Here is a 20,626-nt window from a genome sequence, read left to right on the forward strand (position 1 = left end):
AGTCTCAAACTGTTGCCCTGGGTAGAGTGCTGTGATGTCGCAGATCATAGCAACCTCAGACTCTTGGGCTGAAGCGATTCTCTTGTCTCAGCCTCTCGAGTAGCTGGAACTACAAGCGCCTGCCACAATGCCCGGCTATTTTTTTTGTTGCAGTTGTCATTGTTGTTTTAACAGGCCTGGGCTGGCTTCGAATCCGCTGGCCTTGGTGTATGTGGCTGGCACCCTACCCACTGAGCTCCGGATGCCGCTCAGCTGTAACATTAATTAAAGAATAAACTTAAGAAAGCTTCTGGGTCTTCATTTTAGCATCACCCTTATGTGTGGCCCATAGTAACCTTTCTCTTCATTTCTATTCAAAATTTGCTACACACACAGATGACTTGTGAAATGGCTATATAGCAGTGATTTTCAAGTGGTGTGTCATGAAAAATTTTTAAAGATCATTAATTAAATATTTTCATTAATTAAAATATGACGGCCACATACACTGGGGCTGGCAGTTGGAACCCATCCCAGGCCTGCTAAACAACAACGACAATAACAACAACAACAAAAAAAATAGCTGGGCATTGTGGCAGGAGTGTGTAGTCTCAGCTACTTGGGAGGCTGAGGCAAGAGAATCCCTTAAGCTCAAGAATTTGAGGTTGCTGTGAGCACTCTACCGAGGGCAACATAGTGAGACTGTCTCAAAAAAAAAAAAAAAAAAAAAAAAAAAATTTTTTTTTTTTTTTTTCAAAAGACATTCAGCACAGTAAGTATATTCTATTTATTACTTTTTTTAAAAAATCAACATAATTGCCGGGCGCGGTGGCTCACGCCTGTAATCCCAGCACTGTGGGAGGCTGAGGAGGGAGAATCGCTTGAGCTCAGGAGTTCGAGACTCGCCTGAGCGACAGTGAGACTCCGACTCATGAAAAAAAAATGGAAAAACCCAGCCAGGGGCCGCAGCGAGCGCCTATAATCCCAGCGGCTTCCGGAGGCTGAGGCAGCGGGGTGCCCGCAGCCCGAGTCTGAGGTTGTGGTGAGCTACCACGCCCACTGCACTCTGCTCAGGGGCATAGGGTGGGACCCTGTCTCAACCAAAAAGAAAAAAAAAATCAACATAATTTAAGTGTGCCACAGAAGTTCAACCTTAGGTTCAAGTGTGCCGTGAGATAAAAATGTTTGAAAGTGGAGGAAGAAAAAAAACCAAGAGCCAAATAATCTGAACAATCTACAAAATGGCTTTTATATAATTACACACTCTCCTCACCTCTGACTAATGAAAATGTGGTAAGAAGCAAGATGGTCAAATACTGACAATGAGATCGGCATAAGCAGCCTGGACTACTATTTTTTTTTTTTTATTGAGACAGAGTCTCACTTTGTCCCCCTCAGTGGAGTACCGTCACATCATAGCTCCCAGCAACCTCAAACTCTTGGGCTTAAGTGATTCTCTTGCCTCAGCCTCCCTAGCAGTTGGGACTATAGGCACCTGCCACAACACCTGGCTATTTTTTGTTTGTTTAGCAGGCCAGGGCCAGGATTGAACCCACAAACCCTGGTGCATGTAGCTGGTGTCCTAACCACTGAGCAACAGGTGCCCAGCCTACCCTGGACTTCTTCAGGCAAAACAGAACTCTTTTTTTGACAGTTTAAGTTCTTTTGCAACCAACAAAGCATCCCTCCTATAGATTTCTGAGTTACTGAAATTTTACCTTTGCTTTTTCAAAGTCTAGATCTTTTCCGATGGTGGTGAGCAGGCGACATAGGCACTCCAGAGATTCTTCATCATGGTTCTTCAGCAGCTTCACCACACAATCATGCATGATGGCTTCTGTCAGCATTTTGAGTTTAAACAGTTCCCCAATAAACTTGATGTTGCCAATGGATCTCCGTCGGGCTTTGTCCTTGGCTTCTTCTAGTTCATCATGAAGTCTTGTCCTCTCCTCTGGCTGTTGGGAAAGGGGAATAAGGAATAATATAGCACCTTGATGATCAAAGCTGCACTATACAACAGACACCAAGATTCATGGTCCTCACCCTTTCTCGGAGGGAAGGGGGAGGGTCACAGGCCCTTTGAGAATCTGACCGCTAACGATGGACTAACTCCTCAAAAAACTGAACTATACTCAGAAGTCTTCATCCATTTCCAATTTCATAACAAAGCAACCACTCTGAAGTCTAGGATTAGACTGAACCCCTGGCTTGGAGAGTTCAGTTGCTCTTAATATTAAGCACTAAAGAAAAGGAATAAATGGATGCTGCCTGTAGCTTGGTGGGTAGGGCACTGGCTGGCAGGATCGAACCTGGTGCGGGCAGCTAAAACAACATTAACAACTGCAACAAAAAATATAGCCAGGCATTGTGGCAGGTGCTTGTAGTCCCAGCTACCTGGGAGGCTGAGGCAACAGAATTGCTTAAGCCCAAGAGTTTGAGGTTGCTGTGAGGTGTGATGCCATGGCACTCTACCCAGGGCAACAGCTTGAGATTGTCTCAAAAAAAAAAAAAAAAGGAAAAAGAAAAGGAATAAAGCACTGTAAATACCAAAATGGCATCTTTACATTAAAAAAGGGGCCCCTTTTATGATAGTAGGGAAATGCTCTATCTGGCTTCATGTAAATTCTACTTGACAGTACTCAGAGTAGATAAGTACTATATTTCTGTGAAAAAACTTACAGCACTAGCAGCCTCCAGTTCCTTCTGCTTCTTCTCAAAGACATCATCATCTGCTTTATCTTTTTCAAATTCCTTCTGGCAACGGTTCAGTAGTAGCTTCCGGAAATTCACTGTGTTACCAGGCTTGTCTGCCATGGGTACTTTGAGCTGCATCCAAATAGGAAAATGCAAAAACAAGATTAAGGACATTAACAGTATCTATTTTCTTTATTGTGCAAATTAATGCTAACTGAACACAGGTAAACATTCTACAGGTAGTATACAATTTAGCTTCAAGCATTTCATGATTCAAAAATATCTTGAAATTTATATAGAAAAGATATAAATTTCTCTCATATAAATGTACTCTTTTTATAGCCATGCTACTAGCTGACACAGAAATCCTTTCTGTATAGTTAAAACTACAACCCTGCCCTTATATTTATTTATTGTTTACTTATTTATTTATTTGAGACAGAGTCTTACTCTGTTGCCCAGGATAAGAGTTCCATGATGTCACCCAATCCTCCTGCCTCAGCCTACCGAGTAGCTGGGACTACAGGAGCCTGCCATTTTTCTGCTTTTAGTAGAAACAGGGTCACATTCTTGCTCAGATTGGTCTCGATCTCCTGAGCTCAAGGGATGTTCCCACCTCAGCCTCCCACAGTGCTAGGATTACAGGTGTGAGCCACTGCAGCTGTCCTTGTTTTTTTCCCAATCCTGTAGGGTTATCTTTTTTTTTTTAATACCATGGTAATTAAGTCTATCAGTTTAAAGGAACATACAGACACGGTATAAGGCGGGGAAGAATTTCATGGCCACAGGAAAGCTATTATAGCAGATAATATCTTTCTTTGCTTTTTTTAAATTAAGAGTTGGGGTCTTGCTCTGTTGGCCAGGCTGAACTGCAGTGGCGTAATCCTCCCACCTCAGCCTCTCCAGTCACTGAGATTATAGGTGTATGTCACCGCACCCGACTACATGAGATCCTTATTCTGGAATAGAGTAGAGGATGAACATTCGAAAATTTTTGAGATATCTTTTCATTAGGGGAATGTTAGAATGTTGTAATTCTAATACTCTATGAATATAGCATATTTACGATATTTCTAACATGCCAGAAGAATATATTAGTTCTCTAAAAGTTTGGAGGAAATATGCTTACACAATTTCTATCTAAATCGAGTAATTGTTTTCTAATAAGTGCAACAGCTTAATATTACTTGTAACCAAACTCAGAGATGTTCTTACGAACATGTTTAAAGTGTAAGAAGAGCATACTGCGGCAGTGATTCTAAAATTTTCTATTTTACATATGAAATCTCCTTGAACACCACTCTAAACAGCTATTTTATACTATGGCAAAATGTTTTTCTCAAACCACAAAGTGGCTACCAAAGTTCTGAAATGTATGTATGGTCCTTATGCAGAAGGGGAGCTCTTGGTGAAACACAGGATGAAGTATATTTATACTCACAAATAGTTAATGCCATTAACCAGGACAGACTGATGTAGCTGCTAATCAAAAAGAATGGCTAGAAAAACTTCTTGAAAATTGGGGATGCTAATGTTATAGTATATCTGTGCTAGAACTGATAGCATACTCCCCAACACATTCCCTATGATGTGTGAAAGATTACTTAGAACAAGGTTCTAAAACTGAACCATTATATCCAATCTGCTGCTTTACAAGAACTTAGGTTTACACCAGCCAAAAAGTCCTATCCAGCTTCTTGGCATATTCACCTGAATCACCTATATTATCACTTAAGTATATAACTGACTTATAAGACAAAAATGGTCTGGGCTACATCTATTATGTCTGAAGAGATGTTTCCTATATTATAGGATTTACTATGCAGAAAATGGGAGAAATGTGGGCAACAATATAAAAATCCAAGCCCCTGCCTTATGATGAGAGGTACCAGAGTTAAATTACACCCCCTACCCCAAGTCAGAAAAATGAAATAAATGTAACTAGTGATGGTTGACAAAAACATACAGAAATGACTTAAGTAGAGGAAGGGTATACAAGTTATTATTTATATACCTGTAGAGTAGGGAAGGCTCTATCGAAAGAGCTGGGTTAGAGATCACTTGCAATAAACAAAAACAATTCTTTTAACCCAAGTTTCAGTTTCATCGACTGAAAACAAGCGAAGCATAGTACCTGGGTCCAACTGGGAGGCCAGCTTTTAGCGTTCAGTGTGGAGGCACTTTAGTAAGTCACAGATAATTAAGCTGTAACTGAAATTGAAAGAGTACTGGAATCTGAGTCACAAAGATCAATCTGAAGCTTCGCTCTCTTAACTAATCAACTAAGTGAATTTGAGCAAGTTACCTTATTGAGCCTCAGTCCCTTCATCTGAAAGAAAGATATCCCAATGATTGTAGATTGAGGGACATTATAAAATGGCTGTTGAAAAAAAGGATCATTGAAAACAGTTATGATCCCAGCTCTGCCATGTGCCTTTGGTCATGTCATTTAGCTTCACCAAACATATTTCTTTCAAAACCTGGGATAACACATATTTTTTTTTCTTTTTAAATTTCCCCCCATTTTCTGGTAATGAGAGGGGATAACATGTATCTCTTACTGTTGGGAGGATTAAGTCAAATAGTCCATGAAAAATAAGAAAAAGCAGTTGGCACATAGAAGAGCCCCCCTGCCCCCCAACTGTTGTAATATAGCTATATTTAAACATTTGGAGCTCTATCTGCAATGCTTATGATTAAAAATTAGGAGTAACCTATATTATAACATAGTTATAAAAAGGAAGGATATAGGCAAAGTTAGCTCATTAAGAAATAATCACAAAAAGCAAGAGAAATTAAATTAACCCATTATCCCAAAACAATGGTCAAAGGAAATTTCACATGTACAGGGCATAAAGAACATGTGATCAGGCATATGGTTTTAGATATTTCACACAGAACTATTAAAACCGAATAATCAGCAGAATGGCCACCAATCTGCAAGAACATATCTATGAATGAATAAATTCCTAGCCACATAGCTCGTAAAGAATTATTTTGGAACATGTTCTCTGCAATGTCCTCTGGGGATGGCTGACAAAAGTTAGGGAGACAAGGGCATGGGCCAGTGAGCACATATCTTTGAGAAGAGTGATTCATGGTAATTTTTTTCCCTAAGACCAGTCCGAGCAAGAGTGAGATTGTGTCTTGACTAAAAACAGAAAAATTAGGCTGGGCATGATGGACTATGCATGTACTCCTAGCACATTGGGAGGCCGAGGCAGGTGGATTACTTAAGCTTAGGAGTTAGAGACCAGCCTAAGCAAAAGTGAGACCCTGTCTTTAAAAAACAGCCAGGTGTTGTGGTGGGCGCCTGTAGTCCCAGCTACTCAGGAGGCTGAGACAAGGGGATCACTTGATCCTGAGTTTGAGGTGCTGTGAGCTACGGTGCCACGGCATGCGTTCTACCCAGGGCACAGAGGGAGACTGTGTCTCAAAAAAGATAAAAATAAAAATAATAAAAAATAAAAATAGAAAAGTTAGTTGGTGAACCTGTAGTCCCAGCTACTCAGGAAGCTGAAGCAAAAGAGTTGCTTGAGCACAGGAGTCTGAGGTTGCTGGCTGTGAGCTATGATGTCACAGCACTCTCAGCTGGGACAACAGAGTAAAACCGTCTCAAAAAAAAAAGAGAGACGATAAATTCAATAGGATTATTACATTATTAAGTCAGCATCATCTATTGTTTACTGGATACTGGCTGGTGAGGAAATCCACTGAAATTGGTTAGTTGAAATAGAACAAGAAGAGTGGGTATCTTACTCTGGTTGGACTGCTATAACAAAATACCACAGACAGAGTTGCTTAAATAAAAGACATTTATTTCTCACAGTTCTGGAGGCTGATAAGTCCAAAACCAAGGTGCTACCAGATTTGGTCCATGTGAGGACCCTTTCCCTGGCTTGCAGACAGCCAACTTCTTGCTGTTTGTCCTCACATAAGCAAGAAGGAGGAGCTCTGGAGTCTCTTCTTCCTACCAGGGTACTAATCCCATTGTGGGGGCTCTATCTTCATGACATCTGAAACTAACTACCTTCCACAGGACTCCACCTCTAATCCAATCACATTGAGTCAGGGCGTCAACCTACAAACTTGGGGGGATACAAACATTCAGTTTCTAACAGTAGACAAAGCAGATGCTTGCAAATGTGACCATGGATAGTAGAAAGAATGAAAGGTGATACGTGATAGTGAGAAAAGGAGTTATTTAGACAACTACAGTTTTTACTTAACAATAATCCATGATCAAAATTAAGATGTATAAGTGCTTTAAGTAAGTTGAGAAATGGTTTCTTTTTCTCAGGAAACAAGGGAGTCAACTATTCTGTTTTTGTAAAGCTGCACCGTAAGCTAGATTTGCCAGAAGGCACCTACATTTTCATTTTTACACAGCAAGCAAACAGAGTGGCTGTGTGATGAGACTTGACATGCACACATCACTCAGCCATCGTGGATATGAATGTCTGTCAGTGCTGAGTAGTACATTTCTCTAAGTAGCAGGACCTGTACTGCTGATATGTTTGTTTAGTGTTGAGGACAGACACTTCTTATCCCCAAAGGATCAAATTCCAAAGAATCAAGGGCTGTCCACTGGTAATTATGGTAGTCAGAGAAAAGGGAAAGATAAGCTCTGGCTTTGCTTAGCTTGCTCAGGATTTTCAATACTGGCTCAGAGCAACAAGTTACTAGAGGTAACCCATGGCCCAATAGTTATTTTGTCCCTAGAACATATACTGTTCTGAGGTAAAGTATTTGGAAATGAGTATAATGTAAGCAAGGGGCCCCTACATGCTACCTTTAAACCTCTGGTTTCTAGAGGATAGTTTACTCTTAAACGTGAAGTAAATAGTAATAAAACAATTGTTCTTTATTTAATGAAGCAATTATATTGCTATAATTCCTAGGTCTATGATGACACAACTATCTTCTATCAGTAGTTACGTCCTGACCTTAGTAAACCACTTGCAAAAGCTATATATAACATACTAAGAACATGTTTATTAACATGCATCTCACGTATCTCTATTAGATATACCTGAAGAGGTGTGTATGTTGAGGAATGCCCACAAGATTCAAAACAGGTGATTCAGTTATGAAAGTGTTAAGTTATTCCAGATCATTCTCTTCTTCAATGCATTTTTTATCTTCAGGAGAGCTGCACACCCTTCTCCTCCAATTCACTCCAGCTACTTGCTAGAGCCCAAGGCTGACTTCTCAAGTCTGTAATTCCAGGCTTCATTTTTAATGAGACTCAACTGTCCCCTTTGCTCTCTCAGTGTCTTCCTATTCTCAGTTCTGTCATTCTTTTCATGTTTTGCTTTTAAGTACTTTAAGTAGTACTAACACTACAAGCTCTGGCAAACAAGACACAGAACGCTTAAAAATCTGCCTTTAGTACCATTCTTTGTAGCTGAAGTATGCATGCTTGCTACAGCAGAGATAAAAGTAAAAAAAGTGTAGTCCCAGGACATAAAAGAAATTCTTGCAAGCTGGTTGTTATTCATTCATTTAGGCATTTACTCACCCGTAACATAGATCTGAGGGCCTGTTATGTGCTGGGAACCATTCTAGGCACTGAGAATTGAATGGTGACAACACAGAAAAAAATCCCAGCCCTAGAAATTTATAATCTAGAGGGGTTCTGAGATGGGAATTTTCATTTCAATTATGATTAAAACAAAAACACAGCAACTTAAAAGTTCTAGTAATCCAATTTAAAACTGTACTTTGGCACAGACTTAAATATATCTTGACCACTCTTCTGCATTTGTTATTTAGTTCCGATGTCCTTCTGTTAAAAAAAGTGCTGAATTCTAGTTCAGTGAGAAGGGAGTATGTGAAGGTGTTCTCACAGGCCTCTTTAGACCAGTAGAAGCAACAACATACTCCAGAGGCACGGTTTGCTAATACTAACTCTTACAACTGGTCCTCAAAAGCCATGCATGTTTTGTGAGCTTGGTGGTATACATGGATATGTGTGAGTATGTGTGTATGTGCATACATTCAGCACTGCAGAGCAATGTGGGAAAGCCAAGTCTGTAAATCTAAAGAAATTTCCTCTGTAAATCTAAACAAATTTTTCTTAGAAGTGTACCCTTTCCATGAATATATCAATGTACACAGCTATTATTTAATAAAAAAAAAAAGTGTACCCTTTAAGACCTCATGAAAAACTGACACTTAGATGACACCTAGATTCACCTAGATGATCACTACAAAGTAACAGAAGAAATTATATTAATTTTTTTTTTTAGAGCCTTACTTTGTCACCCAGACTGGAGTATAGTGGTGTGATGCCAACTCACTGCAGCCTCCAATTCAAGCGATGCTTCTGACTCAGGCTCCAGGTCGTTAGGACTACAAATACATAACACCAGCATGCCAGCAAATTTTCAAAATATTTTTGTAGAGATGGCTATGTTACTCAGGCTCATCTCAAACTCCTGGCCTCAAAGTGATCCTTCTGCCCAGGCCTCCCAAAGTGCTAAGATTATAGTCTTCTGAGCTCAGCCAAAAGAGGTTATAAATGGAGATGTATAATACAGGAGAATGTCATGGGGGCAGGACAGTAGTTTAACAACCGCTCTGAACAACCATTACAAGCATTCTTCCACACCTTAAAATCTCAATAGTCGGGCGGTGCCTGTGGCTCAAGGAGTAGGGCAGAGGTGGCGGGTTCAAACCCAGCCCCAGCCAAAAACCATAAAAAACAAAACAAAACAAAACAAAACTCAATAGTCTAGGCCAGGATTTCCCAATCACAACAGTACCAATATTTTGGGTTGGATAATTTCTTGTGATGGGGTGGGGGTGGGGCTGCCCTGTGCAATGCAGAATGCTAAGCAGCATCCCCAACCTGTACCTACTAAAATAAAATAAAACGTGAGTAGCAATAAACAACCATGTCTCCAGACACTGCCAAATGTCCCTGGGAGGCAAAAACACACCTGGATTCCATCTCCTCCTTAAGCACAAAATCTCTACTTAGGCAATTTTCTAACTTACAGAGAAAGTTGTAAAATAGGAATAATAGAAAGGTTGTGAGATTAAATGAGTTGGATATAAACAGTTTATCAATATCTCAAAAAAAATTGCTCTGATTCCCACTACTCCTTAATACTGAAGACCATATTATATGACAACATATGGTTAAGTAGAACTAGATTTCCTTATTTCAAATAACCAATACTGATAATCCATTAACAGTGGCACAGCCTATATATATCTTTTGGCTATAAATCAGGCTACAGACCTTATACAATTTAACCTGTGGCTGGTTCAGTAAAATAATACTCATAATGAATTTACTTAAATAAATAAATAAATAAATAAGTACAATAAGTAAGAAAAGAGTACTTTCCCCAGGTTTAATCTTTTGTTGACTGTCTTCAATTTCTCTCATTCTGTGAGGAAGTATCACTTCTCAGTTAATAATTAGCTTAAGGAAATTTTTTTTTTTATTTTTGGCCAGGGCTGGGCTTGAACCCGCCACCTCCGGCATATGGGACCGGCGCCCTACCCGTTGAGCCACAGGCGCCGCCAACTTAAGGAAATTTTTTAAAGAGCCCATGGTCTAAAAGGTTTGGAAAATGCACAGATCTTTCCTGTTTAATTTCACAAGAAACATCAGCATAGTAAACAGAAGCTTGAAGTAGAGAAATCTGCTTAAGTTGGCATAACAACATCTCAGTTTGGACCAACACTGGACTATGGATGTGACATTTTGAAAAAGTAATTGGCTAGACTCTGTATCTTCTCTAACAGAGTAAAAAAAAATACAGCATACATATAAGTATTCATCACCCAAATTTGTTAAATCCCAACATGTAACCATTTTTTTAGATCTTTCTTATAGAAATGAAATGTTAGATCAGTGATTTTCAACTGGTATGCCATGATAGGATCTTAGTTGTGCAACAAAAATTTTTGAAGAACATTAATTAACTTTTGAAAGGTCAAAGAACAGTACGTATATTCACTGTTTTGCTCTGTTTTACTTTTTTTTTTGAGATAGTCTCTCATTATGTCGCCCTCGGTAGAGTGCCATGGTGTCACAGCTCACAGCAACCTCAAACTCTTAGGCTTAAGCGATTCTCTTGCCTCATCCTCCCAAGTAGCTGGAACTACAGGCACCTGCCACAATGCTCACCTATTTTTTTTGTTGCAGTTGTCACTGTTGTTTAGCAGGCCCAGGCCAGGTTTGAACCCGCCAGCCTCAGTGTTTGTTGCCAGTGCCCTAACCACTGAACAACGAGCACTGAGCCTGTTTTACTCTTTTTTTTGATCAATATAATTTAAGTGTGCCAGGGAAGTTTAACCATAGGTTCAAGTGTGCCATGAGATAAAAAAGGTTGAAAAACATTGTATTGGATTAAAGCTTAAGAACCCATAGTGCTTTTTAAACTTTTCACTCTATTGTTTAGTTTTTGTTTTTAAAACTTTTTTTTTTTTTTGGAGACAAGAGTCTCACTCTGTTGCCCGGGCTGGAGTGCTGTAGCACTAGCTTAGCTCACACCAACCTCCTGGGTTCAAGCCATCCTTCTGCCTCAACCTCCCAAGTAGCTGGGACTACGGGTGCCTGCCACCACGCCCAACTAATTTTCTGTTTTTAGTAGAGGTGGGGTATAACTCTCTCTCAGGTTGGTCTCGAGCTCCTAAACTCAAGCAATTCTCCCACCGTGGTCTCCCAAATTGCTAGGATTATAGGTATGAGCCACCAAGCCCAGCTGTTTTTAAAAACTTTTTAAGGTTCAGCTCAATGAATTATGTATGACAAATAAAACTTACATAAACACTACTAAGTATAGCACCAGGTCAAGATACAGAATACCAAAAAGCCTCTTGGCAGAGTCACTTGAGTTTTCCTTCCAAAGCACAACCACAACTGCACCTCTGAAGTTACAGAAGCATTCTAGACTGTTCAAATAATCACTTCCTTTCTTTGCTTTACAAAAAGAAAATTAGGCAAAACTCCTAACATCACACATATGCATTCCCAGAGTTTATTTTGGTTTTATTTTTAACATTAAAATAAAAAATCACACAAAAAAAGAAATGAAATAAAAAACCACAGGTATCTTTTAAGTCTGGCTTCTTTTGCTTAGTCTTGTAACTTTCATCTATCTATGTGCGAATAGTTTGTAGTTCAGGTTCATTGTTCTTGTATAAACATATATCAATTTTGGGCGGCACCTGTGGCTCAGTTGGTAAGGTGCCGGCCCCATATACCGAGGGTGGCAGGTTCATACCCGGCCCCGGCTGAACTGCAACCAAAAAAAAAATAGCCAGGCGTTGTGGCGGGCGCCTGTAGTCCCAGCTACTCGGGAGGCTGAGGCAAGAGAATCGCTTAAGCCCAGGAGTTGGAGGTTGCTGTGAGCTGTGTGATGCCATGGCACTCTACCGAGGGCCACAAAAAAAAAAAAAAAAAGAAAAAACATATATCAATTTGTATGTATTCTACTACTGATGGAAATTGTTGTTTTTTTTTTTTCCCAGTATGGAAAATACTACAAACATTTTTTGTATGTTTCCTAGCATGTAAGAATTTTTATATTTATTGGTTGGGTTTATACCCAAGAATGGAAATGCTGGGTTATAGCAGAAAAATAAACTTTAGCTTTAATATATATAAAGCTCAACTCTTTTCCAAAGTGATGGCTGCAATTGAGATTTATTTCCCCTAGCAGTATGTCAGAGTCCTTGTTGCTTCAGATATCTGCAAATAACTGGTAAATTTAGAAATCTGGTATTACTGCTTGGTTTTGTTTTGTACCTAAGTTTATTAATTTTTTCACATTTCTCATGTGATATTTTGTGAAGTGTCTGTGCAAAGCTCTTGTGCCTTAAAAAACTGAGTTATGGGCTGGATGCAGTGGCACATGCCTGTAATCCTAGCACTCTGGAAAACCAAGGCAGATGGATTGCTTGAGCTCAGGAGTTCGAGACCAGCCTTAGTGAGACTAGAAAGAGAAAAACTAACTAGCTGGGCACTGTGGTAGGTGCCTGTAGTCCCAGCTACTTGGGAGGCTGAGATAAGAGGATCGCTTTAGCTCACATGTTGAGGTGCCCACCATAACGCCCGGCTATTTTTTTTGTTGCAGTTTGGCTGGGACTGGGTTTGAACCTGCCACCTTTGGTATATGGGGCTGGTGCCCTACCTACTGAGCCACATGTGCTGCCCCTATTTTTCTATTTTTTAATCTTTTGTTGTTAGTAGCTTTACTATGACTAGCCTAAACATTTTCTTTCATGTTCATTAAAAATAATTCACTTGTGGGGTTTGTAAAAAAAAAAAAAAAAAATCTTGTTAATGTGTCGGAAATTATGAAAAACTTCTCAGCTGTTCTCTTCAGTTATTGCTTCTTAAAATTCTATTACCTCTCTTACTAAGACTCCAACTAGAGCAAAGTTAGATCTATTTATAGAATCTTGGTTACCTCTTACTATCCTTTTTGTATTTTTCATCTCTTGGTTTCTCTATGCTTCATTCTGTACGTTTTATTAAGTCCTATCTTCTCGTTTATAATTCTTCTCTTTAGCTGTGTCAAATCTGCTATTAAATCCATCAACTAAATTCTTAATTTTATTATAAAATTCAGTTCTAGAATTTCTATTTGTTTCTTTCATATACTTTCTAAGTCAGTGGAATTTATAATCTCATCTTTATTGCCTTGAGCATAGTAATTATAGTCATTTAAAATCTATGCCTGATAAAGTCCTCATCTGAAGCCCCTGTGAGACACTGGTGGACTTGAATATTTCTAGTTGTGTGTAGAATATTTTATTTGAAAAATTGTTCACAGAAATAACTTGAAGACTACTACAAAAATCTCACATTTTTGCCTGCATCTTGCAGGTATCTATTGGGGCACTAATAATTTCAAAGAACTATAATCCAAACTCAAGGATTGAGATAATGTGATGTAAGTCCTTATGAAGGGAGGTCAATTTCTGGTTCACCTTTACTCCAAGTATTCAGTCTTTTGGGATCTCAACCTAAAATATAAGAGGATTTATTAGAGTTTCTGTCATTCTTTTATGTGGGCCTTAGTCTCAACTTCTATCCTCCCCGGCCCAGCAAGCCTACAAAAAATGACTTGTTCAACTCTTTTAGCTGACTCTTCCAGAGGGTGAAACATTGTAAAACGTCTCACTCTCTTCTTTGGATTTCTATTTTTTTATAGAATTTTAGCTTTTAGTGACTCTTTAGTGTTTAGCTCTCTGATGCCTTCAAGATCTGCCAACTCCCCCAACAAAAAGCCTGTTTAAGAGACTGAAATTATAGAATATAAGCATAAAAGGCCAGTGGGTGTGGGACCAGACACAACTCTATCTGGCCCTTAAAGTAGGCAGGTTGCCTGGGAGGCAACGTGTGGAGGAAGGTTAGAGAGGGGGGTATTGCAGGATAGAGACTGGGAAAGAGTAAAGCCTTTCTGCGCTTTTGGTGTTGGGCTTACTGATCTCTCCTCTGGGACAGATGCGTTCAACATTTTTAAAAATGTTGTGACAAGTTTTTCTAATTGTTCTCCATGGAAGGATGGTCTGAATTACCTAATTTGTTATTACTCATGCATACTTTTGCATAACCTTACTTTCTTCTCTTCCTTATATTAAATTTAATGTCTATTATTTCCAATTTGCATTTTATTATGTATTTAGTTAATAATTTTTTCTTGCATATATGAAGTTGACCCATGACAATACAATTAGTACTATTTCATCATTTTATTTTTATTTTAAAGAGATAAGGGTCCTGCTGTGTTTCCCCAGGCTGCAGAGAAGTGGTGCCTTAAACGTCTGAATGCAATCAAGCCTTCTAAATAGGTAGGCCTGCAGACACACTCTACCACCTGTGGCTAATTGTTTTTTATTTTTACTTTAGATATAGGATCTGACTGTATTGCCCAGGCTGGTCTTGACTCCCTGGCCTCAAGTGATCTTCCTGCCTCAGCTTCCTAACTAGACTGGTTTACAGGCATGAACCACTGGGCATCTTCCTCCTACTTCATTAATTTTAATTATTGCTATATACTTATAATTCAAATCCATCAATCAAAAAATTATAGTATACTTTTAGTGGCCTATTTGAATTGTTTGCTATTATTCACTATTTAAGCCAATATAAAAATAACTAATCCTATATATGATTCCTTTTGCAAATCTGGGAATTTCTCTGAGGTATATACCAACATGTAAAATTTCTGTGGAACAGTATACAAGTATCTTCAATACTACAATTTATTTATTCTCCAAAGTGAACACTGGAGGCTGATGTTCACTCGTATTTGTGAACATTTAAAATGGTTTTATTGGGCGGCGCCTGTGGCTCAAGGAGTAGGGCGCCAGTCCCATATGCCGGAGGTGGTGGGTTCAAACCCAGCCCCGGCCAAAAACCACAAAAAAAAAAAAAAAAAAGAAATAAAATGGTTTTATTTTTTTCAATCTTGAGAGAGTGAATTATACAGGATCAGGATTAATCTTTTTTTTTTTGATTTATCACTTCTCTAATAATGACTTCTTTTTCCTCCTTAATTCTTGGCTTCTACTATTTTTGTCAAGTTGCATGTACTCCAAATAGATGCTCCCAAGCTGAGGTTTTATCTTTAAATTTATTTATTAGTAGTATCTTTTGCTGTACCAAAAACTGTAATTTATTTTTCTTTTTGAGACAGATTCTCACTTTGTCACCCTTGGTAGAGTGCCTCATAGCTTATAGCAATCTCCAACTGTTGGGCTCAAGTGATCCTTTTTTGCCTCAGTTTTTCATTTTTTGTAGAGACAGGGTCTCAATCTTCCTCAGGTTGGGCTCAAATTTGTGAACTAAAGCAATCCACCTGCCTCAGCCTCCCAGAGTGCTAGGGTTACAGGTGTGAGCCATCGCACTCGGCAACAATTTAATATTTTTCTTTGTGTTTTTAATCTTGCTATGAAATCTTTTCCCATTCTTGCACTTTTTTCTAAAATTTGGCTTTTCATACTTAGATATTCATTACTCCTATAATTGTTTGAGGTTTGTATTTGGTTTGTATTAGGAACCTATGATTCTATTCTCGTCACCACCATTTTATTTCAGCCTCTCAGTATCTCAAAAGTTAAAACAGCTTTGGTGTTAGAAGTCAAAGAAGTGGTTACTGGTTTGTTTTTTTTTTGCAGTTTTTGGCCAGGGCCAGGTTTGAACCCACCATCTCCGGTATATGGGGCCGGCACCCTACTCCTTTGAGCCACAGACACCACCAGAAGTGGTTACTTTTAAGGAAGAGTAAAGAATACCGACCAGGGTGTAAGGTTTGTTTACTCCACTGATATACAGGGAGTGGTACACTAATGATTTGTACACTCTTCTGCAACCATGCTGCACTGTGGGTTGAAGCTGGTTCGTGACACTTGAATGTACCTTATACAATCTTTCTTCTCTATACTTCTACTACCCATCATTCTCGGTCCAACTCAAACATTATTTGCTTCATAAAAGTTTTGTCACTCCCTCATCATAATTTCTTCTTCCTCTAACATTTTTTTTTTTTTATCTAAACCATCGAATGAAACATCACCACACTGCTATGTCACAAAATACCTTGTAAGTGATTTTTTTTCTTAGAAATGTTGTTTTTTTCCAAGACGAATTTTGGGTTCCTTAAAGACAGAAGATGTAACTTTTCCATGCCCCAAAAGACTTACCCACCTTTGAAATGGATATCAAAAATCTAGGAAGAATGACAGAATTTTGCACTTTCATGGTTTGTTTCTAAAAATCGAGGCATGACGACAATGAGTTGTGATTATTAAGAAGAAGCTCAAAAGGACACATACTTTAACTCAAAAGTTAAAGGACACAAGTACCTTGGCAACTACTAGTAAAAGCAAGGGATAGAGCATAGACGGTACACGGCAATTTTGTGACTGCAGAGTAGAGCAGGGCAATGAACACTAATCAGAAGTTCTCTGGTCTCCCACTGTCTTACACTAGATTTGACAGGTAGTGGGGATTAAAGGGCTGCACACAATGTAAGAGAAATCTAACAGTTTATAACAAGATAAAATTATCAATTTGAAATCTTTTGGATCATATGAAAACTAGCCTTTCATTTTCACAAAGGTTAGAAATTTGAAATTTAAATATGAAATTTAATTAAATGTGAAAATAAGCATTTGCTTTATTTCTATAACATACACCCTAGGAAAAAAATGGTTGTCCATGACGATAATTTAAATTACTAATTTAAACCTTACTCAATCTTCCTCACACTGGGTGAGACCATCTCATGCCCATTTTAGTCTAGTCTGCACATTCCTCTCCAGCAGTGAGTATATATATACTTTAATAAAAGAGGATTCACTTTGTAAAATGAGGATATTAAATCAATAAGTGCTAAAAATATATTCTCCCCTTTACGTTGCCCCAATAACAATTCTGGGAAGAATGTGTAGTGAGGGGAGAATATACCTCTTGAAGATTTCTGGTTTTACTCCTTCCTCTCTTCTTACCGTTACTAGACATCGACACATGTTTGCGTAAGCCACAGAGAAACTGGGTTCATCAATAGCCTTCTCAAAGACCAGGTCAATGACTCCTTTCAGCCTCTCCTCTGTGTCAACAGTAAGTCCTGACACTTGCTTCATCAGTTGGTTGAACATCTGCGGTGTCAATTTATTTAAGATACTTCGAACTTTTCTAAAAAGTTCCTAGAAGGGCCACAAAAATGAAAAGAGCATTAAAGTAGCTATGACAACATGGTACTTTCTGCTAAGGATTGATTTCTTAATAATTTAGAAGTTCAACTTTTCAAATTATTAACAAAAGCTGTGAACTGGTCACAGAAATAATTAAACTCATTTATTTTATAAAATAGCCCAGAATTACAATACTTTTTTCCACTACTGATAGAAATTCTAGGAACCGGGTATATTCACACTTTATTGGTGCGAACATCATCTGTACATTTCTTTCTTTCTTTTTTTTCTTTTGAGACAGAGTCTCATAATGTTGCCCTCGATAGAGTGCCATGGTGTCACAGCTCACAGCCACCTCTAACTCTTGAGCTTAAGCGATTCTCTTGCCTTAGCCTCCCAAGTAGCTGAGACTACAGGCACCTGCCACAACACCCAGCTATCTGTTTGTTGTAGTCGTCATTGTTGTTTAGCTGGCCTGTGCCAGGTTCGAACCTGTCAGCCCTGGTGTATGTGGCCAGCGCCATAACCAATGTGTTACGGATGCCGAGTCCATCTGTACATTTCTAAGGGCAATTTGGCAATGTATATCAAAAGCTTTGAAATGAACAATGTATTCCCTGAACCTGTAATTTCTTACTTAGTGATACATTAGTAAATAACATCAATGTATAAAAAGGAATTTGTCTAAATTATGGTATAACATAAATTTTGATATGGAACTAGGCAGAAATCTTTTTTATTTATATATTTATTTATTTTTATTTCTGAGGCAGAGGCTCACTCATTTGCCCTGGGGTTAAGTGCCGTAAAAGCATTTATGGCTTGCACCAGGCATTGAGTCACCACACCTGGCCTAGTCTTATTTTTTCTTTTTTTGAGACACAGTCTCACCCTCTGTCATCATTGGTAGAATGCAGAGCCTTCAAAGCTCCCAGCAACCTCAAACTCTTTGGGCTTGCAATTCTCTTAACTCAGCCTTCTGAGTAGCTGGGACTACAAATGTGCACTAGTTAGTTTGACTAGTTAGGCAGAAGTCTTTTAAAGTAATGTTGGAAAAACACTGAACAAATTAGGAATAGAAAGAACCTTCCTCAACTAGAGAAAGGTCATCCACACTCCTACTTAATGATGGAAGGCTAAATGCTTTCCCCTAATTTTGAGATCAAAACAAAAACATTTTAACTATTTCTATTAGATATCATATTAGACATCCTAATCATTACAACAAAGAAAAGAAAAAGATGTATAAAGATTGGAAAGGAAAAAATAAAACTCTCCCTGCACAGATATAATTTTCTACATAGAAAATCAGAAGGGATCTACTATCTATGAGGTAGTTATTATTATACCTTCATTTTATAGTTCAGATTAAGAACCCGCCTAACCAGAGTTGATACTCTGTCTCCAGAGCTGGAACTTTCAATTGTTACACTAAACTCCTCATGGTAATAAGAAAGATATATAGGAAATCAGACACCAAAAAGTTGATAGGTGATCTGTGATGCCTAGCTCTGGTAGAGGTGTCAATTTTAAGAAAAGATTCCAGGTTTGGTGCCCAGAAGTAAAAACATTCGAATGTTCAGCATTTGCTTGGGTTAAGCAGTAACCCACGCATAGGAACTGGCACTGCAAGGAAAAGCTAAATAAAGGATAAAACTGGACATACAAAAATTATTTTTGAATGGATTAAAGAACTTCATCCAATTTACCTTAGAAGTTCTGAGAGGCGAATGTGCACAAAAAGATGCAAAGAATTAAACTTTATTCCAAAAGCCTCTTTAAAAAAAATGGGTTTCTAAATTCTAGATTATTAGAAGTAAAGGCCTGCCAAGAAGACAGAAAGCAATATAGTAATTAGATTATCACAGGATAGTCAATCACTGAGAATCTAAAAATACGTTTTAACTTATTAAGTTTAGCCCACATGATAAAGTCTATCACACGTAAATACTCAGAACATGAGTGACTGTTCTCACAGGCACACGGACACCAATTTCAGGACAACATATTAGGCTGCCTGGCGTCCATGACGGCTTTTAGAATATGTTTTCAATAGAAAAAGAAACATAAAAAGTCTGAAATTGCTATGTCTACCTTTATCAATAAGGCAAAACAAGTCAAATCAATTTTTTAATATATCATTATAATTCCAAAACAATCTTATGATATGTTTCTATTTTTACCTGGGTTTTAATGTTCTCAGGATCTTCAGCCTGGCTGTCTCGTTTTTGGCTTGGCTTCCAGGCATTCTCTGCTTTTTTCAGGTGTACATCTTCTTTTACAGAAACTGTGATGATCTTTCTGGGTTCTCTTCTTTGGCCAGGTTGAGATCTCCGGGGTCCGACATTCAACAACTAGGATAAGAATATTACGTCTACTTATAATTTGTCTCTGTTGTGCTGTTCAAGTAAAGCTGATGATCACACCAAACACTGAGACTGGATATTAGGCAATCAAGTTAGATGTGATCTTTTTGAGGTAGGGGGGATTGAAGAAAAATAATTAAACTGGTTAACATAGTCTTTACCGCATTTTCTTAGTTATTATGTTCAGACATTTATATGCTAATCAGTTTGATGAAAACATTTCTTTTTTTTTTTTGTAGAGACAGAGTCTCACTATACCACCCTCGGGTAGAGTGCTGTGGCGTCACACGGCTCACAGCAACCTCTAACTCTTGGGCTTACGCGATCCTCAGCCTCCCGAGCAGCTGGGACTACAGGAGCGTGCCACAATGCTCGGCTATTTTTTTTGTTGTTGCAGTTTGGCCAGGACTGGGTTTGAACCCGCCACCCTCGGCATATGGGGGCAGGCGCCCTACTCACTGAGCCACAGGCGCCGCCCTGATGAAAACATTTCAAATTGTATATAAAACCAGCACATTGTACCCCATGATTGCATTAATGTACACAGCTATAATTAAAAAAAAAAGAAAAGAAAAATGATCTTAGGATACCACCAGCATACCACCATTCTCCATCACTATAATTTTAGAACCTAAGGTGCTAAATGACACAGAAAATCACTTTGTTTGATAAAGCTGCTATTTCTAACAAGAAAGACCACCCCTAAATGAAGTTCTACATTTTATTGGTTGTATGACTGTGGGCTGGTCACTTCAATAATTACAAAAATTAAGCAGGTGAGGTTGTTCATGCTATAATCCCAGCACTTTCAGAGGCTGAGGCTGGTGCACTGCTTGGGATCAGGCGTTCTGGACCAGCCTAAGCAAGAGTAATACCCTATCTCTACTATAAAAATAGAAAACTAGCTGGGCATTGTGGTA

At 38.6% G+C, this 20,626-nt stretch overlaps 1 protein-coding gene across 23 annotated transcripts in view; it reads right to left on the bottom strand.

The window, feature by feature from the left end:
- EIF4G3 (eukaryotic translation initiation factor 4 gamma 3) overlaps positions 1-20,626 on the bottom strand; it is a 353,942-nt gene that overhangs the window by 73,281 nt on the left and 260,035 nt on the right. For 22 of the 23 annotated variants that reach the window (XM_053577412.1, XM_053577414.1, XM_053577409.1 and 19 more), the window contains 4 exons: positions 19,524-19,694; positions 17,155-17,352; positions 2,659-2,805; positions 1,698-1,934 (listed from right to left, as the gene is read on the bottom strand). In XM_053577412.1, the coding sequence (XP_053433387.1) occupies positions 1,698-1,934; positions 2,659-2,805; positions 17,155-17,352; positions 19,524-19,694 (753 nt within the window). Of the gene's footprint in view, positions 1-1,697; positions 1,935-2,658; positions 2,806-17,113; positions 17,353-19,523; positions 19,695-20,626 lie in introns of those variants that run through there. The other variant, XR_008377043.1, reaches the window with a different exon arrangement.

The sequence above is a fragment of the Nycticebus coucang genome, chromosome 22 (assembly GCF_027406575.1).
Source record: "Nycticebus coucang isolate mNycCou1 chromosome 22, mNycCou1.pri, whole genome shotgun sequence".
NCBI classification, from domain to species: Eukaryota; Metazoa; Chordata; class Mammalia; order Primates; family Lorisidae; genus Nycticebus; species Nycticebus coucang.